The 23,170-nt window shown below is 38.5% G+C and overlaps 2 protein-coding genes across 2 annotated transcripts in view; one reads left to right on the top strand and one right to left on the bottom strand.

Moving 5' to 3' along the window:
* muc2.1 (mucin 2.1) overlaps positions 1 to 23,170 on the top strand; it is a gene marked incomplete at its 3' end in the record, with an annotated part of 45,621 nt that overhangs the window by 14,078 nt on the left and 8,373 nt on the right. The window contains exons 4-13 of the mRNA XM_059334837.1: positions 16,368 to 16,623; positions 16,703 to 16,817; positions 20,635 to 20,725; positions 20,848 to 20,975; positions 21,060 to 21,276; positions 22,199 to 22,324; positions 22,402 to 22,516; positions 22,611 to 22,761; positions 22,877 to 22,990; positions 23,074 to 23,143. Coding sequence (XP_059190820.1) covers positions 16,368 to 16,623; positions 16,703 to 16,817; positions 20,635 to 20,725; positions 20,848 to 20,975; positions 21,060 to 21,276; positions 22,199 to 22,324; positions 22,402 to 22,516; positions 22,611 to 22,761; positions 22,877 to 22,990; positions 23,074 to 23,143 — 1,383 coding nt within the window. The remainder of the gene's footprint in view (positions 1 to 16,367; positions 16,624 to 16,702; positions 16,818 to 20,634; positions 20,726 to 20,847; positions 20,976 to 21,059; positions 21,277 to 22,198; positions 22,325 to 22,401; positions 22,517 to 22,610; positions 22,762 to 22,876; positions 22,991 to 23,073; positions 23,144 to 23,170) is intronic.
* On the bottom strand, positions 4,517 to 10,906 carry saal1 (serum amyloid A-like 1). The gene is made up of 13 exons (XM_059335574.1): positions 10,766 to 10,906; positions 8,982 to 9,181; positions 8,734 to 8,835; positions 7,824 to 7,907; positions 7,637 to 7,716; positions 7,487 to 7,546; positions 7,296 to 7,411; positions 6,746 to 6,914; positions 6,318 to 6,400; positions 6,010 to 6,195; positions 5,589 to 5,746; positions 5,395 to 5,487; positions 4,517 to 4,892 (listed from the first exon to the last, which is right to left on the bottom strand). The coding sequence occupies exons 1-13, from the start codon at positions 10,767 to 10,769 to the stop codon at positions 4,815 to 4,817; spliced, it is 1,413 nt and encodes a 470-aa protein (XP_059191557.1). The 5' UTR covers positions 10,770 to 10,906; the 3' UTR covers positions 4,517 to 4,814.

Below are 23,170 nucleotides of genomic sequence, written 5' to 3' on the forward strand. Positions count from 1 at the left end.
ATTTAATGCCTGCATTTCTAAAATGAAGCTGCACAATATGAGGATAATATATAATGACATAGTTGAATATGTCGCTATAACATTATTACTTGTAATAGGTTTAAAAGTGTTCTTAGTTCTGACTTTCTGCTGCTGCATTGAACTTAAGACAAAAGGCGCTGATGAAAAAATAATGATTCAGTTTAATTTGATATTTTAAAGTGCAGTTTTTTAGCCTCTCTTTCCAATGAGTCCTCCAAACCAGACGGTTCATTATGCTTTTGGTTCCAATAAAAAAAAAACGTTGTTAGTGTTGTGAATTGGTTGCATACAAGTAAATGGTTAGGCGTTACAGAAGATAAATGCATGCTGCTGCCAGAGGTGAGGTAGTTACATTGATGATTTAATGATTGATACTTAGTTATGTTAAATCATTTCAAATAACATTGTTTTATTTAGCTTTTAAACAGGACACGAACATCAGACTCCTGGGTGAAAGTCCTGTTAGTTTGATTTATACTCCGGAGCCTAGCCTCTCCCTTTGCCTTTACGTTATCTCACTTTTGCTTTGGCATCCTTCATAATAACTGTATCCACCAATGCTGCTAACTACAAATGTAATTATGGGTCGTAAAAAGCTGTTGTTTATAACATATTTCGGGGGGAGGACAATCTCTCTCTTTAAACAAAGTTTAGAAAAATCCCTGAGTGCAAAATCCCTGATATTGCATTCTTTTGCATTTGCACAAGTTAATATCCTGATGATGAAGATAAAATTGTATATTGTGCAGCCATAATCAGATTTTAGCAATAGAGGTTGATGTCAATATGCGTTTTCATGAATGAAGACATAAATGGACACTCATAGCCTATATAATACTGGCAAAGAATTGTTTTGTTATTATTATTATTATAATTATTTGACAAATGCGTAGTATAGCTGTTTTTAGATGTTTGAATTGGTTTTAGGATCAATCTTTTTAATCTGCTCCTTAAAAGATTATTATCTTATAATAAGTAAATATATAAAAGTATATTTGGTAACGCTTTATAATAAGGTCCTTTATAACCATTAATTAACAAGTAATAAGGCATTGTTCTCGCTTTAGATCCGGTAGTTGCAAAAAGCATAGTTAACTTATAGTTAACTTATAATAAATGAGCAATAAAGTATATTTTAATATCAATAGGCAAACAAAATAAGATTAATAAAGGCATGGCAAAGGCATAATGGGTGGGTCATGGGTGTTTGTAATGACATTATTAACACTTATATAAGCTTATAAACATATAATAATGTTAATAAGCATCTTGTAAGGACTTACAAGGGCCTTATTGCTTGTTAATTAATGGTTATTACAAGGACCTTAATATAAAGCATTACTGTATATTTTAATATATACAACCTTTCTACCTTGTTATAAATGAGGTTTTGTTGGTGACCATGTTAAAAAAGATGTTGCCTCTATCAAGAGTGCACACTGTTTAGCATCCTAGCTGTCTAGTTTATCATGACAACGGCCAAACAGATAAGGTGGTTGAAGAAGCAGAACAGGAAGTAAAGGCAAAATGCAAACACCAACGTCATCGCATCACTTCTTTGCGAGCAGGAAACGTCAGTGTCTTTGATATCCAGGGATCACGAAGGGGAAAGTTTCATTGTGATTCTGTTGACAAGAGATAGAAAGCCAGGGGAACGCAGGAAATGAGCTGAAGGGGGCTTTGATTGCACCCAATAGCATCATGTGTCTTTATTAACACGCCTTGACCAGGTGGTTGTGAATAGGCCGGGCCTTGGAATCAAAGGAGAGGGAACGTGACGCTGCACACACATTCTTCACCCCTTCATTATCTCTCCTGCTCGCCCAGCAACAAGTACTACAACAGCATCAGGGACAATTTACACACTCAAGAAGGCTTCAGCCTTAACGAGACCATACACATTTGTCATTTTTATAATCCGGGATGAGTCAGTCAATCTTTTAGCATGACATAACAGTACTTTCAAAAAAATGTAATCTCCTCAAGAAAGCTCTCTGCTTATGTTTAATGACAGGCTGTCATGAGAGGGCAGTTCAATTCCTTTCACTGCCTTGTGATCCCACTTGATCACAGGTTTAAGCTCTTTTTGTTTCGGTTTTTTTTTTGTTAATTTACATAACTTATGGAAGCCTATTTCCACCAGTAAAAAAGAAAAACATAAAAAGAAGACATATGGCGCGAATAATTATAATGAAAATGTTTCTCGAAATATAGACTTAATTTCACAAAATTATGAGAAAAATACAAAGTAATTAGTAATTTAAGCTACTTATAATTTAGAGAAAATGTATCTTTACAATGTATAAGAGGATCTTTCTTTGAAAAATTACAATAAGGAGAAAACAGCCTTATGATAAAAAAGATCCTGTAAATCATTGAGAAATGTTCTTGAAATAATTACTTAGTATCAAAAAATAATGACAAACTCTCAAAGTCGTTATCTTGAGGTACAAAGTCATTTCGAGAGAAGTAATTTGTTACATTAATTAAATCTATTAAAATTACTCATTATTTTTATTACTAAATTCTTCTTTTGCAATACTAAGTCATTACTTTTTAGATACTAAGACATTGTTCTCATTATAATGTGTTACATAATAAAGAAGAAAAAACTATAAAATGAAAACATAGGCTGATGATGAAAAAAAAAGATCCCGTAAGTCATATATTACATATATATTTATATTGATAAACTTTCTCAAAATAATGACTTGGTATCACAAAGCAATGTCAAGAGAAAATAGTTTAATAAGTAAAAGGTTTTTTTGTGATACTAAGCCATTGTCATTTTTTTCTTTTGCTAAAGAAAAAAATAGAAGAAAATTAAGCCTTATGATGGAATAACAAAAGATCATGGGTCATAATGACAATTTATCAAAATAATGACTTAGTATCAAAAAGAGGAGATACTAAATCTTTAATTGAGGTCAGTAAATCATAATTTTTTCAATAATTTGCATTGCTTTTGAGATACTAAGTCTTTATTTTGGGAAAGTTTCTCATTATGACTTTCAGGATATTTTTGTCATCACATTGGCGGAAATGGACTCGGACTTGAAAAACCTTTCTTACACTGTCATGTCATGTTTGTCATGTGACAAATAGAAGTAGTAGTACTATTTTTGTCAGGTTACATAAAAACTTGTACAAGATGTAAAATCAAAAATAGAACACATTTCACTGTAAGACAAAATGTCAGGTCATTTAAGAGAATGGTGCGCTGTGTGGGCCGAGGTAAACAGAAAAACAAGTAACTGACATCCAGCATCAGCGTCAGAGAGGCCTGACATGCCTCAGCGCCTGCCATTTTTATAAGGCACCAACCATACGAGGAACAGCCTGTTGTGCTGTGTGCATGAAGTCAGATCATATCAAGCTGCTGTGAAGACCGGCAGGCTGACAATGAAGTTTGGCAGGGCAGCAGGAAACGTCTGGGCTTCACCCTGATCTTTTTGACATGACACAACCAGGAGTGAGGCCTGAAGACGGAGCAACCAGCAAAGTCAAGTCACTGGCCACAAGCAATCTCAAAAGGCCAAGCACGATTACATCTACATCATTCCAACAATTTACAGCACAAACAGGACGTGACTCGCAGATCAAGGCACCTATGTGCATCACAAGTCTACTCGAGGTTCAGATCGTGTCCAGAGATGGCAAGATTAAAAAGACAGGGGTTTTTTTCCCATAGGGTGATCTCTCGTAAGCTCTGACCATTTCGGGATTTCCGTTAGAAAGCGTGTTCTACATATCAATCCAAGCTTTAATTAAAAAGCTGCTATATTCACATTCGCCTTCGTTAGCTTGCTGGAAATGCGCAGGTTGTCCTTCTCTTCTCCATGAGTGGGCGAAATGGTGCATTTGGAAACCAAATGAGATCATTGTTGCCATGCTCGAGCCTTTCATCTAATTTTATTGTTGTTACCGAGTGACTGTCACCCTCTGGTAAACACTTGATGCTGTCATCAGCATTAGTACCATTACTCATATGCTTGGAAAGGTGACTCGATACACAGGCAAAGCAGTTTGATATTGAAATGTACATTTTCACCATTAAAAAACAGCAACAAATATTATTGTTGTGGATGCATTTAATGTTTAACCCTGAGGTGTCCTGAGGGACATTTTTGACCTTTTAATTTGTTTTTTTGAATCAATTGGCAGTTAAAATGTGTATGGCGTAAATGATGGTGAGGGTGTGAGGGTTTTTCTTTTTCTTCAAATTTTGAAAGCTCAACCTCAGCTCCATAAAAAGTCAAAAATAAGGCAAAATACAGAAAAGTAGACAACTTAGGATAAACAACTGGAACCTCTCTCACCTCTTTATGTGCTGTTTTTTTTAACTATAGGAAATGTTTCCATCTGCTTTTTACTGTTCCTTTTTTTTTTTTTGAAAATGCCCAAATTTTTGTTGTCAAATGTTTTTATTGTCAGGGAGACTTCTCTGCTGATTCATGAAGATTCAGTAAAGGCTTTTAAACACAAACAAGGAAAATCCTTTTTTTTAAAAAAGCTAATTTTATTGACTCTGTTTTTAATACAAAAATACCATTCACAGAACAATAAAACAGAAACAGAAACACAACTGATAAGTGTGGCTCAAAATATGAAAAAATGACAGTCTTTGTGTCACTGTGTGCTACTCGTGATCGTGTGACATCCTCCTTTGGTCTTTCCAACGGAAATCCAAATAGCATGACTCGAAGCAGGATCTTTGGAGAGGAAATAGAAGCCGCTATAAAAAGCTGTGTTGAGAGTCTGGATGAGTGCTGAACACTGATCTGCTGGGCGCCTCAGACAGGAAACTGTTTCCTCACCATGTCTGCCATTTGGGGATCAGCCTCTGACAGCACGGACTGCAGGTGCTGAAACTGCACGAGAGAAGGAAGGGCGGGGTGGAAACATAATGTTTATTTTCCACTGGAGCTGCTGGTGTACAGCTGCACTCCATCACACATCTCGAACTGACAAGCACTAAAATAAATCCGAAGCCCTTTTGTTAACGGCGCCACAGGCAGCAGTTTGCACTGAATTAGGTCATCAGAGAAACTTCACAGTGGATTTAACTTGAATATATCGATTTATCATAGGGTCTATATATATATATGTGTGTGTGTGTGTGTGTGTGTGTGTGTGTATATATATATATCTGTATATATGTTTGTATGTGTATATATATATGTATATGTAGAAAAATAAGAAGCTGTCATCAACAAATCTGATATTTGTACCTAAAATAAAGACTTTGATTAATCGTTCAACATACCATTACCTATTAATTGAGTGATTGATTCAAAAGATCAGATCGGTGCATCCCTACTTGAATACAAAATATATCTAGTTAAACTTGAACCGTCATGAAAAAGCACTTACTGAAGTCTTGAAGTTCGGCATTAAACTGCCCGCAGCTGTTAGAGCAGTCTTCTCTGTAAGGTAACCTCCCTTCAACAAATCTGCCATAGTGTCCTACGGAGAACAAAAAGCACAATACATTTTTTTTGCATTTAACAATCAATGCAGCAATCTGGTCCACCAGGAGAGCGTTTCATTGTCTTTGGCGTCATTACCTTGGGAATCTGAATGCAGATGTCGGCTAGAAACTCAACTGTGATGTCTGCGAGAGTCTGGAGCTGTTCATCTTTTGTGTCTCCTTCGCTGGTACTGACATGTTTGCCCTCACTGTGGTACTGAAGTACCCTTAAAATGGTGCCAATAAGGGGAAGACCTGGAGGGAAAAGACAAGGTATTATATATAAGGTATTAGCACAAAACAAATCAAATAATTAATAAAAACCTGGGCAGAAGTAGGGGATGTCCTTATTACAGACTCTGAGCTTTTGACCATTTTTTAAAATTTAGATTTTATTTGTGCCAGCCCTAATCCTGTTAAATCACCTTAAAAATCCTAATATAGCATACATTTACACCTACACAATGCACTGAAAAAGGCAGATCTCACGGCTGATGCCATTCTGTTGCAAAACTTACTTGTGTCACTTCTGCTGTGCCACTGATCCTGGCATCTATAAAGAGCCTGCAGCACAGCGAACGCCTGAACCAAAATGCTCTTCTGCTCCTGTAGAACAACTGGAAGATCTGTTGGCTGGCAGAGGTCTTCACACACAACGTCGCACACAAAGTCCCACACTGCTTTGCCGGGTCCATCAGGAGCAGCTACAAGACACAATTACACAGTGTTTTATCTTCTAATAGATTTTACTGAATTAATAACTATGTTTAACACAGTTATTATTGTTTTTTTTATTATTAAACTGTTTTGATGGCAAAAGTCTTACCAAAAGTCTGAATGCCCTCATCTATGGTGGTGAGGAGCTGTAGCGCATGAAGGTAAACCTCTAAGCCATTCGGACTCTCGGATCTGTGAAAGCGGTTAAATACTGACAACTACATCATCAACACCAACATCAAGTACCATGTACTTAGTGTGAACTGCGCCGAATTAGACCAACAGTAAATAATCGTATGTTTTATTGACACTAGTCAATATAAACAAATACACCAGCGCATTGCATCTGCAGCTAAATAAAGAGATACAAATATGAAAAGGGCATTGTAACAAAAGAAATTAAAGTTAGTTCATTTCTTATTCAACTAAATATGCCTTATAAGAAAAACATTACTACTCCTGTTTGAAGTCAATCTAATTGTTCAAACTCTATGAATTCTACAACATTCTCCAAAATTTAAATTTCCATATTCTCACCTGAGCTGCTTTGCTGCCTCAAGAAAACATGAGGGGACATCCAGGCGGCTTTCAGCACCATCCTCCTCGTCCTCCCCACTTGGTTGAGCTGTGATCCAACTCTTCATCAGCTCCTCATCAAGGTCAAACAGTTTGTCAACCAGCTCTCCAACCTTCTCAAGCAGGTCAGCTGTAAAACAAACAAAAAATGACTTATAATAACCATTTCGGAAGGCAAACACAAGGTTACAAGTTGTTAAAAATACCTTGTGGAGTTTATGTGTAAATTTTCATACATAACAAAAAAGGCATTAAGTGTATCGTTGATGTCTAACTTTGTCAAATCATTTATTTTTAAAACCAGTTTAATAGTATTAGTATTTTAAATCCAGCATTTTAGTTCTAGAGTTACTAGAGGTCAGAAACTCCGCAGGGAACCTTGACGATAAACAGCTTACAGGGACTTTGACTTAATGTAGGTCAACTTGGTATGTCAAACTGATTTTTTCCCCACACCAGTAACACGTCATCGTCATCGGCTTGTTAAAAAGGAAGAGTAAAAGCACATTACTGTTGGTCGAACTGCACATGATGAAGAGGAGATTGGCGCGTACAGACGTCTTCTCTCGTATTCTCTGAAGCCACAGCGAGCAGACGTCTTTCTGAGAGACACAGGTCAGCAGCAATCTGCAAACATGATCAGAGAAGATTAATACTTCACTCAGTCTTGTCTCAAATGTCTGCAAGAAACGTAAATGTCACCTGCTGGTTTCCAGGAGGGTCGGAGGATCTGTATCTCCAAGAAGAAGCAACAGCACAGCACTGTGGGCAAACAGGGAGTTGCATTAATTAGAACGAATCACAACAGTGTGCAAAATCTATTACTAATCACACATGATGACTTTTACTCACCCTAAGTCTTCATTTTCACTGAGAGTCAGACAAGTGTCAGGAAAACAAGCAATATTCCCAAGGATTCCCACACAGATTTCCTAAAGAGGCAAAAGAAAAATCTATGACTTGCCATGGGAGTTCTCAAAGACCAGAAATACAGCTTTAAAAAATGTAAATATATTAAATAGCATAATGACGCACTCACTGTGAGACGTGGACAACGAGATTTGGCGATTACCCCAAGAAGGATATCTGTAGCTTTGAATTCCTGCAGAAAACCAGCCACATCCTGTACACAGTAAAAATAAACAGTCATATGTTAATAGTACATGAAATTACGTGATTCACATCTAACGGCAACATAGACTCGCTCTCCAGTTTATTACGTACACCGAGTTAAAAACTGCTTAAAATGCAATAAATCCTAAACACTTTCATAAAGGCCAAATGCTCTAGGTGTTGATTCAGCTTCACGGCCATTTTGAGGATGTCATTTGTGGTAAATTATTAATGTTGTATTATACTTAAAGATGTTTCAAATATTTTGTCCACCCCATTTATATCAGTGAGCATAGGTTAAATAACAGAAACACCTATCATTATGATACAGTACAGCACCAAAAAACACCGCTCTAAAAAATTTCAGCAAAAAAATTAACATTATGACTTCAGGAAGGTATTTAGGATTTCTTGAAACTGGCGGCTGAGTGTATGGTTTAATTCAATGGAAATGATATGTGAACGGCAGACACAAAAATAACATCACAAATTTAATAATCTGTGTTTGAATGTGAATTCACAGAATGCAGTGCTACTTGTGTTGCCTAGATAATGTTTAATTTCCATTTTTCTGATATAGGTTTTGAAAAGGATTGACTAAACATATTCAAAGAATTTCCATCTGCTTTTATTATTATTATTATTCTTTATTTTTATTTTCATTTTACTACACTGCTGCAATCAAAATTTTCATCCATTTCTCTTTTTATTGGGGTATAATTATGTTTATGAATACCACCTAACACAACACAATAGAGAAATGAAAGCAGAACAAATAAAACCCTTACCAGTTAGAGAATGTAAAGCTTATATGGGACACAGACAAAATATTCTACCTTATCCATTGCCATGTCCCAGACTCTACACAGATCTTCCTCATCATCATCAGGGAGCTGCATCTGACCTTCAGAGTCCACCTCTGAATGCTCTGTAACCATCTGCAGGAAATGACCATTAAGAAATGTTAGATATAGGGGACAGTGTGCAGCAGAGAGTGACAGCAAAGTGGCACAGTCAACATTTTACATCTTCATTCTCCATTTTCATGCCTCAGATTTGACATTAGCAATAACAGCCAACTGACATGGATGAGTCGAGTCAGGGTGCTGAAAAGCCAGTGCTTGCTGTAAACGGTGTCTCCAATGGCGTCCAAATCTCCTTCCTCCTCTCCATCGGCCGGGTCTGGGGGCGGTGATGGGTTACGGTCCATTTCAGGAGTCTCTGCTCCAGTCGGAGATGAGGACCTGTCAGTGTCCACTTCCTCAGCACCATCAACGGAACCGTCTGGGGAAAAAAATAGTGGCAAATATAAAAGCTGGGTGATATGACTAATATATATATATGTGTGTGTGTGTGTGTGTGTGTGTATGGTTTTGTCATATTGTATTAGACCATCATTGAGAAGGACTGCTACAGACTTGCTACAGAATGCACAGGATTTGAGGATCAATGTCACATTTCCCCGGCCAGCAAAAACTGACATCCTATCTAGTCTACATAACCGTTTACACTCAGTTGACAGTTAATTTCGTACACATAGTAAAGCTAAAATTCAGCTCAAGTGAGCAGACGTTGTATTTTCCAGGTTTCAAGTGCGCCCGTATTACAGAATGTATGGTAAATGCAGGTAGTCCAGTGGAGCGAGCAAACATACGGTTTTCAAAATAAGTCGGTTATTCAAGGCAGTAAAAATAGACATGCCAATGTGATCCGAAGCTGAAGGCCACGTAGTCTAGAAGCTATTAAACCAAAATGCTAATATTTTCTTATGAAAAGACTTGATGCTTTCATACTAATTTTGAATGTATCATTTAAAAGAAATTCAGCCTCAAAGTTCCTTCATTTGAATTGAAAAGGCATTATGCTCTATATTTACACTACTGTAAAATTCCTTTGATCCATAATTTCTGAAAAACGTTGATACAGTTGTCCTCAGGACCATCCTGACTGTTTACTCACTCAGTATCAAGCATATTAACTGTATCAGTTTTGAGAAATTCAGCCTCAAAGTTCCTTCTTTTGAATTGAAAAAGGCATTATGATCTATATTTACTCTACTGTAAAATCCCTTGTACACTTGATCTCAGGACCGTCCTGACTATTCACACACTCAGTATCAAGCATATTTACTGTATCACTTTTGAGAAATTCAGCCAAAAAGTTTGAAAAAAAGGGCATTATGCTCATTAATGCCTTTTTTTCTCTCTAAAAAGTGATACAGTAAATATGCTTGATAACGTGAGAGTGAACAGTTAGGATGGTCCTGAGATCGACTGAACAAACCTTTGTCAGAAATTATGGATCAAAGGGATTTTACAGTATTTTATGGACGGGCGCACTTGATAGATGAACGTCTGCTCACTTGACCGCAGTGATTGTCAAGGTTATAATATAAAGGTTTTATTGATTCAACCAGTCATTTTGGAGGCTGTAGTTTGAGGTGGTGTTGGATTATACAGCGTTATATCGAGATTCACTTATATTCTGTCCATCCCATTTTATTTTAATAAGGGTAAATGAAATAGTAGAAACACCCAAACAGTTTCGTGTTCCTGTATCCCATGATGTCGAGCTTCATAATGGCATTATGGCATAAACGTTGTTATGTATGAAGTTTGGTTTTCTATTAAGCTAAAATAAATAGTCGGTACTTTTAGCGTTAGTTTTGGCGTCCAGTTACTTTCAGCAGACTACATTATATAACTTCTGCATGAATTAAGTAACTAACTATACGCCGAATGCAAACTTTGTATAATTCCCATTAAACGTTCAAGTTAACAGTTTAGCTAGCAGACGTAAATTCCGCTTCTTACAGCGGATCTAGCTGTCATTCTGATTAAAAAAAGTACCTCTTTCATGTCAACTCACCCATAATGACCGGTCTCTACAATCGTAGCTATCTGGTAAATATTAAATGTAATATCATTGCATGTTTTTAACTTGTCTCAGCAATATTTCAGTTTCCAGGCGACGTTTCAATGTTTCAAACAGCCTCCATTTAGTACAACTAATAACATGCGCATGCGCGAACGGTCTTCTTCTTGTGGTAGACCAAGTCAAGTTAGAACGAATGCTGCCACCTGCAGGGTGCACAGGGAATGACAGGCTGTTTTAACAGGTGTATACAGTCTATGAGGTGTACTTAAGAAGAGGATCCATTGAATACCGTACGAATACCACACTGCGAAATTACTCCACTACAATTAAAACTCCTGCATTCAAAACTTACTTTGGTAAAAGTACAAAAGTATCAGCATCAAAATGTACTTAAAGTATCAAAAGTAAAAGTACTCGTCATGCAAAATGACCCTACTCAGATAGTCATATGCAATCTAAATATATTATTGGATTATTCGTATTGATGCATTAATGTAAGCAGCGTCTTAATTTTGTAAAGATAGAGCTCATTTAACAATAAGTTTTAATGTTAAATCTTGACCTGTAAAGTAAGTGAAGCTGTTGGCTAAATGTAGTGAAGTAGAAGTATTAAGTTACATAAAATGGAGTACCTAAAATCTTTACTTAAGTACAGTACTTGAGTAAATGTACTTAGTTACATTCCACCACTGATTGTAGGTTATATTTACCTTTTATTAACCTAAATCCACGGTCTCCAGTAATTTGAATTACCTACACATTGGGCATTGAAGGCTTCACCTTAATCACTCCTTTTGTGTTTTATTCTCATGTTTGGAGTTATCCTTCTCTGAGATGTCAACTGTCACGTCACAGGTGAGGTGACTTGTTTTAGTGTTTAGATTTGATTTAATGATGTTTAAGAAATTAAGGGACACCATGGACCTGAAATTAATCTGGCAGATGGTATAGTACCATGTTTATGTTAGAACTGTATCCTTATAAGTATATCATATCATGATAATTAGCATGTAATTATAATATAATGGCTATTATTTCCCCCAATTATCTTTTACATTATTCCGTTATTCTCAACATAAAGCAATTAAAAAACTATCGAGACTGATCCTCAGCGAGAGGTTTGCATGGATTTAACCCTAATCCCATTTTCACTTGTTACTCAAATTAAAAATAAGCAAAATATAGGTATATTCATAATCCAAACTCATTATAATAAATAAAAGAAGTTAAATTATTAGATTTTTTTAAAAAAGATACATTTTTCAAATCTTCTCAAAAGTCTAATTTGATGGTTTTCTTCGTCATCTACAATAGTGAATAGAATCTCATTGGATTTCTGATTGTAAAATGGACAACGAATTTAAAGATATTAGATATCTTGGAATTTACAGGCATTTTTGACATTTAATATAGATGGAATGATAAATTGAGAAAGTAATAATAACACGGTTTCTTAATGTAAATAATTATTCATTGCTGATCTAATAATTACACCAGCATTAGCAACAGCTGATAATGATTGTGTAACTAATAATGCAGTGTTAGTTTTTACTGTCTCACACTGTTTGCTTTTTGTGTGTTGTTACAGACATACAGTGTTGTCTTTGCATACTTGACGTGCATGCACCTGTCCCTCTACCAATAATTTACCAACCTTGCCCTGTAGTCAAATAGTTTTATTAGGCTTGATCCTAACTAAAGTTTTTTTCTATTATTTTCTCTAACAAAACCTGTGTAAAATGTTCTTGCTAAAATGTTATTTTTTTAACAAAGTTAATATCTTTAGTCTTTATTAAGACATTTTTGACAATTCAATGTATAAGTACCCACTCCTCCCACCCATGATAATATTCAGAGGGTATACATCCTGAACTATAAAAGGAACGTATGTTAATATCTTAAGACTTTTAGAAAATGAATTAGAGTGAATTGGTTCTGTTTGCAATAGTCTATATTTAATGTGAAATTGGACAGTTTAACTTCAGTGCAATTGTTGGAAAATTGTTTGAAATATCCTTCATACATATTGAATATAATCATATTACGTCCCTTATCTTTTACCAAATGAGGTACAAATAACCTCTTGAATGTATTTTAACCCTTAAAATGAATAAATCAAATTAATGTATAAAACATTCTGCAGCAAACTCATGTTAGACCATTTTCTGTTCCTATTCCCACACATTACCTTGTTTAACACATCATTTCAGTCTGTTTTCATGGGGAATGACGATGAGTTTTGAAGACAAACAGTATTATGTCAACACGGATTACAAAATCTTACACAGCTACACCTCTAATCAAAACTGTCTTGGGGTAATATAGTGAGTGTACTGTCCTCCCTGGATCAACACTGCATGAGGCTTAGAGACAGGAATAACTATACGCCTTCCTCATCATGCAGCTGTCCCCCTGTGGGAGTGGTCCAAAGACCTGTTTGCACTTGGAGGAGCTTTTACTGAACTGCTATTTGACAACATAAAACATAACTTTATGTTTGTTGCCAAGATATAACCACAGAAAAGACAAATGTCTAAACTGACTGAATGTGCATAATGAAACTGGTGTAATTAATAAAGGTCAAGTAATCCTATCACCTTGATGAGAGAAAGAAAACTAATTAATGATAATCTGTTCAAATATCTGTTCACCTGTAACATTTAATTATTTGTTTACGGGTGAATTAATACAGTAACTCATTGTTTAAAAGAGTTTTCAATAATTAAATGATGTTTGAACAAATGATTACTGTACCCACAATACAACTTGCCGTCCCAATTTTATCTGTTCGCTGGAAATTTAATCTCTAACTGAAGTGTCATGTTATTCAATGCCACGTCACATGATACTGCACAGATGATAGCAATCAAGGATGTGGTGGAGTCAGTTGCACATCCTGGGCCATTCAGCAGTCAGATGTAATATGATATCACAGTAAACTCACATCAAAACAAACATTTAATGCCATATTGTCTTTTTCACATTCACACGATAACACATTTGCTTTGTAATGTCCCAGAGAATACGTTTTCAAAGAATAATTCAGCTCCTCGGACACCTCATAGTGTCCTGTAATATATTCTGATAATTACAAATGAATGGATTGCACTTCAGCTTCAACCCTAATAATTAAATGTTCAATGTCAAGCCAAATCTTGTATACATCTGTCATGTTAAATTGTTTTGTTAAATTCCCTTTTTAGTAAGGATTCTGTACATTTAAGATTAGGTAACATCTAAAAAGTAAAAAAGAAAAGTATAATGACATGAGTACCATTCTATGTAAAACATGTTTTGAATGTTATTGTGATAGCAGGACAAGACTTCATCTTAATATCAGTCTTTTTTCTTATGCAGCATTACAGAATCTGGCAGGTCACATATTATCCCCCCAAATCAGTGTATGTAGATACAACTTGCTAACATGTTTAGAAAGATGTTGTTTTCAAATTAAACTCATGATTTTATGTTTTTTACTTCATCCAATATTGCAAATGACTGCCCTGTTCAAAAACGTCCACCATTTCATACAATATGCTACTACAGACGAATGAGCTCTCTCAAAGTAAACTATAAAGCTAAATCTGTACCTGTCAACACATTTTTATGAGCTCACAATATACATAATGCATAGTGATATTTATTATCAAACCTTACTACTCAGAAAAGTGATTACCCTGAAAAGAACAAGATCCCTGGTGGATAGATTTGTTAATTATCCACCTGCCGATCAAATATAAAGCAGATGGCAGACAGGCTGATTGTTCGAGCATGCACAGTCAAAGTTTAAGGTCATTATAGGTCGACACCTTCATAAAGGTCATGCTTACTCAAGATATCTTTACTCTTCTTGGTCCAGGACATCCATGTATTTATTTATGCTCATCAAAATGTCAAGTTGTCTTAATTCCATTTAATTTTGTTAGTATCGTATTTATGTTTTCAGCTGAGTCTGTCTGTCTGCATGCCTTATTTTCATGAAACTTGTTGGAAGGGTAACATGGGCAAAGGGAGAAGCCTTTAACTCGGAAGGGATTATAATCACAGGATGGATACACTAATTATTTTCACTCTCTTTAACATTGTGTTGCATTCACTTGGTTTGTGAATAATCTGAAAAACTATTTCCTGACCAGGAAAATCCTCAAATCAGGAACGTCACCATTGCAGGACAGGACCTTCTTTGGAGTCTGCGACCTCCGTGGGCCCTTCTGTTTATTAGTTCTTATCATGATCATTATTATTAAAATTGCTTCCTGGAAATCAAGCGTCAGGATGCGTTGTTGACACAGGGTTGTTCAGACACGTAAAAGTAATCTCTCCCTGCTTGTCCTGTGCAGTGTTGCGTGCTTAAGCATATCCCAGCTGACACTGGGTGTGACAGACAATAATCAAATAATAAAGAAATATTATTTCCTGTTTAATCACATTATAACACATTTCTCATGGCAATTATGGCTGTGAAGTGATCATCACTATTTTAAGCATCTTAAGTTTTCTCCTTCAGTAAGACACTGAGGAATTTACTTAAAGGTGTTGCACTGAATCACTTAACAGGTTTCCTTAGTAAAATAAATACATACAGTAATTACAGCACAGTTAGAGTTTTTCAGTAGCAAAATTATATACTTTTAATGGAGAGCTGAGATGCTAAAATGGCAGAATGGAAGAAAAGAAAAACAAATTGGTCAGAGGAGGGGAAAAAACATACTTCTAAAAGAATTCAGTAAAAAAAAGTTAAAAAATAAATAAAATAACAGCAAGCATGAAGCAACAAATGTGGGAGGAAAATGCAACCAAAATTAATTCAAGAAGTCTAGTTCATTGGTCCATTCCAGAAACCCACAAAAAAGGTAACTTAGTTACAGTTAATCATTAGGTTAGTGTCAGTCAGAGGGACTTTACCTTTTATTCCTTACTTTGGTTGTTACGGTCATTTGTGCAGCTCCTCAAGCAATTCCTTAAGTATAAGACCAAGATAAGTAGGACATCTTAAAGAAACTAAGGAGAAGACTCAAGGAAACCTTAACTAGAATTTAAAGTGAAATCTTATTTTCAGGTGCTTTGTGCAACAGGTCCAATTTTACTGAAATCCTTCACACACACACACACACACGCACACGCACACGCACACACACACACACACACACACTACTCTCACACATTACATCCAGAAGCAACTACTTGAATAACTTTAACGTAATAAAAGGAGCACACATCATAACATAACATCATAATCGGAGTGCATATTTGTTCAACTGAGTGATAAGGAGATATAGGATATATGATATGATTAATCCATTCAGCACATGGTTGACATGTTTTGTCATGTTTGGAAAGGCGTGAGCAAAAACCCCCGATATAAAGGGCTGTCAAGTGCAGTCTGACCATTACCTGCTTTGGTGACAACAAGCCCACAGTGGTAACCATGAGGTGGAAGTGTGTGTGGTTGTGTTTCCTTGCTCTGTGTGTAACCAGTGACATTGATGTCCAAGCCAGACTGGGTATGATGGATCATTCTGCTTCATCTTTACGTTAAATAATTTATAGCATTGTCTCTAACTGTTTTCTATACTTTAAAATATTTCCCTAGTTCAAAACCATGTGAGCAGCATCTGCAGCACATGGGGCAGAGAGCACTTCAAGACGTTTGACGGAGATGTGTACCAGTTCCCTGGTATGTGTGACTACAACCTGGTCTCCGACTGCCACGAGTCCTACCAGGAGTTCTCCGTGCACATCAAGAGGAAAAAGCAAGATGGATACTCTACAGTCAGTCATGTGGTGGTCACCATCAATGACCTGATGGTCTTCCTCACCAAGGACGTGGTGGCTGTGAATGAGCTCCCGTGAGTCAAAAGCAATACAGCTGTGCTTCTCTTTTATATATTTGTGCATTATAATTTAAAAAAATCTCTTTTTTTCCAGTGTCAACCTGCCGTACTACAATTCAGGAGTACAAGTGGAAAGAAATGCTGTTTACTTCAAGCTCCAGTCTAAAGTCGGCATCACCATCATGTGGAACGGAGAAGATGCAGTCATGGTAAAACTTTACATAATAGTTCCTCTTCTGCCCTCCATGCCTATTTAAACAGATGGTGTAATCAATCGGGCCTAGATGTATGAGACATATACAGTAGACTTTAAGGAGTGCATAATAGTCCATAGACAATTTCTTTTGAGTCTGAAATTGGAACACTTTTCCCCTCAGCGATGCAGTCAAGCTTTTGTATGTTTCTTGTTAATTATACTTGAATTCATTTTTAAGTTTCCTGGGAAGACATCAATTACCCAGATTTTTGTTTTTTAGTCAATTATCTTTCTTGATTTCATACAGTATATTCAATGCATGTAATATTATAAGGCAACTAAGGTGCATTTATCTTGTGTGGACTTAACCTAGCTCCTAGTCTCTGGTAATGTATTTTTGCTTTAAGATTGTTAATTGTTTTGCTTAAAGGTTGCTTAGTGTTTTTCTGCTTAAGGTTGCTTAGTGTTTCTGCCTAAGTTTGTTTCTCTGCTTGCTGGGCTTTCTGCTTAATTTGCTTGGTTTAAGTTTAAAGTTAAGGTCAGTTTTCAGAGCCCCACTGCCTACCTACTTTATCTGTTGATTGGCTTTTTAGTGGCTTTTGTTTACAAGTATCTGGGAGTGGCCAGCCCCTTTAAAAACTGTGAAATTTAGCTGGGAATCTTTAGTGCATTTATCTTGTGTGGACTTAACCTAGCTCCTAGTCTCTGGTAATGTATTTTTGCTTTAAGATTGTTAATTGTTTTGCTTAAAGGTTGCTTAGTGTTTTTCTGCTTAAGGTTGCTTAGTGTTTCTGCCTAAGTTTGTTTCTCTGCTTGCTGGGCTTTCTGCTTTATTTGCTTGGTTTAAGTTTAAAGTTAAGGTCAGTTTTCAGAGCCCCACTGCCTAGCTACTTTATCTGTTGATTGGCTATTTAGTGGCTTTTGTTTACAAGTATCTGGGAGTGGCCAGCCCCTTTAAAAACTGTGAAATTTAGCTGGGAATCTTTAGTGCATTTATCTTGTGTGGACTTAACCTAGCTCCTAGTCTCTGGTTATGTATTTTTGCTTTAAGATTGTGAGAAAAATTTTCAAACCAGCAGCCCTGTTGCTGGTTGCTGGTGGCTTGGCCCCTTGCACCATCTTTGTACCTCCTGCCCTGACCATGACAACGTACTCAATCCCAGTTCGAGTTTCAACTAGAAGATTCTTCAGACCTCGCACAACCTGTCGCACTTATCACAACCTTGTGCACCCCGCTCGCTCCAAGCACACTCAGTATCTCGTCAAGGGTGGACTCTGGAACTGTCAGTCTGCATGTCGCAAGTCTGAGTTCATCTCTGGCTTTGCTGCTCAGCAATCACTGGACTTCCTTGCCCTCACCGAGACATGGTTAACACCAACCAACTCCTCCACTCCTGCAGCTCTTTCTGCTGCCTTCTCCTTCTCTCACACCCCTAGACACACTGGTAGGGGTGGAGGAACAGGTCTTCTTATCAACCGTGACTGGAAGTTCTCCCTCCATCCACTCCCACAGTTCTCTCCACGGTTCTTTGAATTCCACGCTGTCTCCATAACCTCTCCCTCACCAATAACCATTGTTGTTCTCTACCGCCCACCTTGTCCCCTTGGAATTTCTGGAGGAGCTTGACGTCCTACTGTCAAACTTCCCTGAAGATGGTCCACCACTTGTCCTTCTCGGGGACTTCAACATCCAGCCCGAGAAGTCAGCAGACCTACTACTTCTACTTTCCTCCTTCGCTCTTTTGCTCACTCCATCACCCCCTACTCACAAAGCTGGCAACCTCCTCGATCTCATTTTCACCAGGATTTGCTCGACTACCAATCTCTCTGTAACCCCACTTCATGTCTCTGACCACTACTTTATCAAGTTCTCCCTCCCACTCTCCCGATCGGACTGTCTGTCCTCACCGACAGATACTGCACTGGTCCGCCGCAACATTCGCTCTCTCTCTCCTCCTGCTCTGGCCTCAACTGTTCTCTCATCCCTCCCTTCATCGGACTCATTCTCACTTCTGCAGCCCAGCTCTGCAACCGACACTCTCTTTGCCACCCTCTCCTCCTCTCTTGACTCACTCTGTCCTCTCACTCCTCGGAAAGTGCGCAAGTCCTCCCCTGCCCCTTGGCTGTCAGACTCTGTGCGTGCCACCAGAGCTCCCCTACGGGCAGCAGAACGGAAGTGGCAGAAAACTAAACACCCTGAGGACCTACACAACTACCAATCTCTTTTTGCTGCCTTCTCATCTTTAATCTCAGCTGAAAAAAGCTCTTTCTATCAGACCAAAATCCAATCCTCATTCTCCAACCCCAAGAAGCTCTACTCCATCTTTACAAACCTCCTGGTCCCTCCAACTCCCCCTCCTACCTCCTCCCTCCTACCAACCCACTTTGTCAACCATTTCCTGAAAAAGATTGAGGACATATGCTCGTCATTTACCCATCCAGTCTCACAACCTGCCTCTCCTCCCTCCCCATCAGTGTCTCCCTCCCTCTCAGCATTCACTCCACTGTCTCCTCCTCAAATGCTCAGCCTTGTAACCTCTGCCCGTCCTACCACTTGTCAGCTGGATCCTATTCCCTCCCACCTGTTTCAGTCTATTGCTCCGGATCTCCTCCCGTTCCTCTCCCATCTTGTCAACACTTCCTTGACTACTGGCTGCTTTCCTAACTCTCTGAAGGAAGCAAGGGTGAATCCTCTCCTAAAGAAATCCACCCTCGACCCATCCTTAGTGGACAACTACAGACCCGTCTCTCTCCTGCCGTTCCTCTCCAAAACTCTGGAACGGGCTATCTTCAATCAGCTGTCCTCCTATCTGCATGGGAACAACCTCCTTGACCCTCACCAGTCTGGTTTTAAGAAGGGCCACTCAACAGAGACTGCCCTTCTCGCTGTGACTGAACAGCTTCACAAGGCGAAGGCGGCCTCTCTCTCATCTGTTGTGGTTCTACTGGACCTTTCTGCAGCTTTTGACACTGTGGATCACCAGATCCTCATCTCCACCCTTCACCACCTTGGAGTATCTGGCTCTGCCCTCTCTCTGCTCAAATCCTATCTCAAGGACCGCACCTTCCGTGTAACTTGGAGGGGTTCTGTTTCAGAACCCTGTCTACTCACCACCGGGGTCCCTCAAGGCTCGGTCCTTGGTCCGCTTCTCTTCTCGATATACACCAACTCCCTTGGCTCCCTCATCCACTCGCATGGCTTCTCCTATCATAGCTATGCCGACGACACCCAGCTAATCTTCTCATTTCCCCAGTCTGAAACACGTGCAGCAGCACGTATCTCTGCATGTCTGGCCGACATCTCCCAGTGGATGTCCTCGCACCACCTCAAACTCAACCTGGGAAAGACTGAGCTACTCAAAACCACTTCCAGACTTTTCTCTGTCTTGGCTCTCAAATGGTGGAACGAGCTCCCCACCGACATCAGGACCTCAGACAGCCTGTACATCTTCCGCCGCAGGCTGAAGACCTATCTCTTCCAACAATACCTCGGTTAAGTCATGGTCACCTAACAGATACATATATTTAAAAAAAAAAAAAAAAAAAAAAAAGTTCTTATTCTTTTCTCTTCTTTTCTTCTTTAACATATAGCACTCCTTAGCAATGACAGTTAGCTCTTAAAGTTATGTACTTACTCGATTCCTATGGTCTATGTCTAGTATCATCAGGTTGAATGCACTTATTGTAAGTCGCTTTGGACAAAAGCGTCTGCTAAATGACATGTAATGTAATTTAATGTAATGTAACTATAATTAACTTGTGTCCTCTTATTTTTTTAAGTGTTATTTGTATTGTGAGAAAACTTTGTATAACTACTTGCTTTGCTGTAGGTGGAACTGGATACAGATTATGCAAATCGAACTTGTGGACTTTGTGGAGACTTCAATGGTGTTCCTCTGCAGAATGAGTTCATTCATAATGGTAGATATGGTTATTCACTATATTTATTAATATATATTATATTGTTATATATATGCTTATATTATATGATATTCTACAATCAGCCACTGTATCTTTGACATTATGATTGCAATCACATGCAGGGCGTAAAATCAGCCCCATTGAGTTTGGCAACAAGCAGAAAGCCCACCGTCCAAATGACGACTGTGAGGACCCCTTTGAAGAGGAAGAAGAATCAGTGGAGGCTGTGCTGGATTCATGCAAAGAGTTTGTGAGTTGATTATCTACCTAGTGTTAGTAAAAGTGATCTCGATAATACACACAGGTAGGAACTTTGTCTCCTTTTCCCTTTTAGCAAACCACCTGTAAGCAGATGCTGCATTCAGAGGCCTGGAGCTCCTGCACCGGACTGATTGACCCTGAACCGTACATCCAGGCCTGTGTGCAGGACATGTGCGGCTGCACCAACAGCTCAAAGGACTTCTGTGTCTGCAGCACACTGTCCGAGTTCTCTCGACAGTGTTCCCACGCAGGAGGGCAGCCTCCCAGCTGGAGGACACCTCAGTTCTGTGGTAACTTTTCAACATTTTCTCTTTTGTGTTTTAAAATCATATTTACTTTTTATATGGTGCGGGACCGGAGGGTGTGTTCCAATTACCGTGGAATCACACTTCTCAGCCTCCCCGGGAAAGTCTACTCCAGGGGGCTGGAAAGGAGGCTCCGGTCGATTGACGAACCTCAGATTGAGTAGGAACAATGCGGCTTTCGTCCTGGCCGTGGAACAACGGACCAGCTCTTTACCCTCGCAAGACTTCTGGAGGGGTCATGGGAGTTTGCTCATCCAGTCTACATGTATTTTGTGGACTTGGAGAAGGCTTACGACCGTGTCCCTCGGGGAGTCTTGTGGGGGGTACTGCGGAACTATGGGGTACCGGGCTTGATGCTACGAGCTATCCGGTCCCTATATAACCAAAGTGAGCACGTCCAACTGGTAGGAGGCCCCGGGGAAGACCCAGGACACGGTGGAGGGATTATATCTCTCGCCTGGCCTGGGAACAGCTCAGGGACCCCCAGGAAGAGCTGGACGTTGTGGCTGGGGGGAGGGACGTCTGGAATGCCCTGCTTAGCCTGCTTAGCCTGCTGCCCCTGCGACCCGGCCCCGGATAAGCAGAAGAAAATGGATGGGTGGATAAAATAGAAGATTCATGGATAACAATAATAATTATATTTCAGAATTTGAAATATCACTTCAGTTTAAGAGCTTCTAAATACTGCTATTAACCATACTGTATTAACCATTACAAAAACATAAAAAATAATTTTGGTTATTACTCATACTGTTAATTTAGGACAGCTGTGGCACAAACCGGTGGTCAAATGAATTTGTTAAGCACTGTACATAAGGAAAAACTCCCACTCTCCGCATTGATACACTATTTAATGATTCACATAAACTCACACCTACCTTAATGTAATTGTTGTGTATCCTCACAGCTAAAGAGTGCCCGTTCAACATGGTTTATGAAGAGAGTGGTTCCCCCTGCATGGATACATGTTCACTTCTAGACACAAGCTCACTGTGCGAGGATCACAAGATGGACGGCTGCTTCTGTCCCCCTGGTTGGTGCTGTTTCACTTTTTATCACCTATAAAGATTCTTTTAGATTTCACTCTGACGTCACATGTGTCTTCTTCAGGAACTGTGTATGATGACATTTCCCTGAGAGGCTGCATTGCTCAATCTGAATGTCAGTGTAAACACAATAAAATCTATGAATCCGGTGAGGTGTACCGACAGGACAAAGAGGAATGGTATGTCAAATATTTCACCAAAGTTATATTTCATCTGGTCTCCTGATAATGGTATATATTTATTGTTAATTTAAAAACATTTGGGTTCTTTCAGTACATGTGTTGAGGGCAGATGGGCTTGTAGGAGCCTTCAAGCACCTGCCACATGTGCAGTTGAAGAGGGTTCACATGTGACCACCTTTGATGGGAAAACCTACAAATTCCATGGAGACTGCTACTACACCCTCGCTAAAGTGGAAAGCAAGGTGAATGAGCTATAGCTTTGAAAAATTTAATGGCAGAAAATACTTAAACAGGTGGTGTAAAAATATATATATATTTTTTAATTTCATTTAATTACACTCACTCTGTATATTTCAGGATGAAGCAAGTCCAAAGTTTACCATCCTGACTCAGTTGGTGCCGTGTGCAAATCAGGAGTTTGACACTTGTCTGAAGAGCCTCAAAATCCTGCTGAACAATGACAGAAACAATGTGAGTTGAAGTGAAATAATACTCATTTATAAATTTAGACTGATATCGGCAACATTCAAATGATCAATTCTGTTTTTATTCAGGTGTTAATGTTCACTTCTGACGGCAAAGTAAAACAGAACATGCAGACTGTCAATTTACCATACAACTCAGGTGGGTCAGATAATAAGAAACTCTTTT

Source organism: Centropristis striata, chromosome 6 (genome assembly GCF_030273125.1).
Source record: "Centropristis striata isolate RG_2023a ecotype Rhode Island chromosome 6, C.striata_1.0, whole genome shotgun sequence".
Taxonomy (NCBI): Eukaryota; Metazoa; Chordata; class Actinopteri; order Perciformes; family Serranidae; genus Centropristis; species Centropristis striata.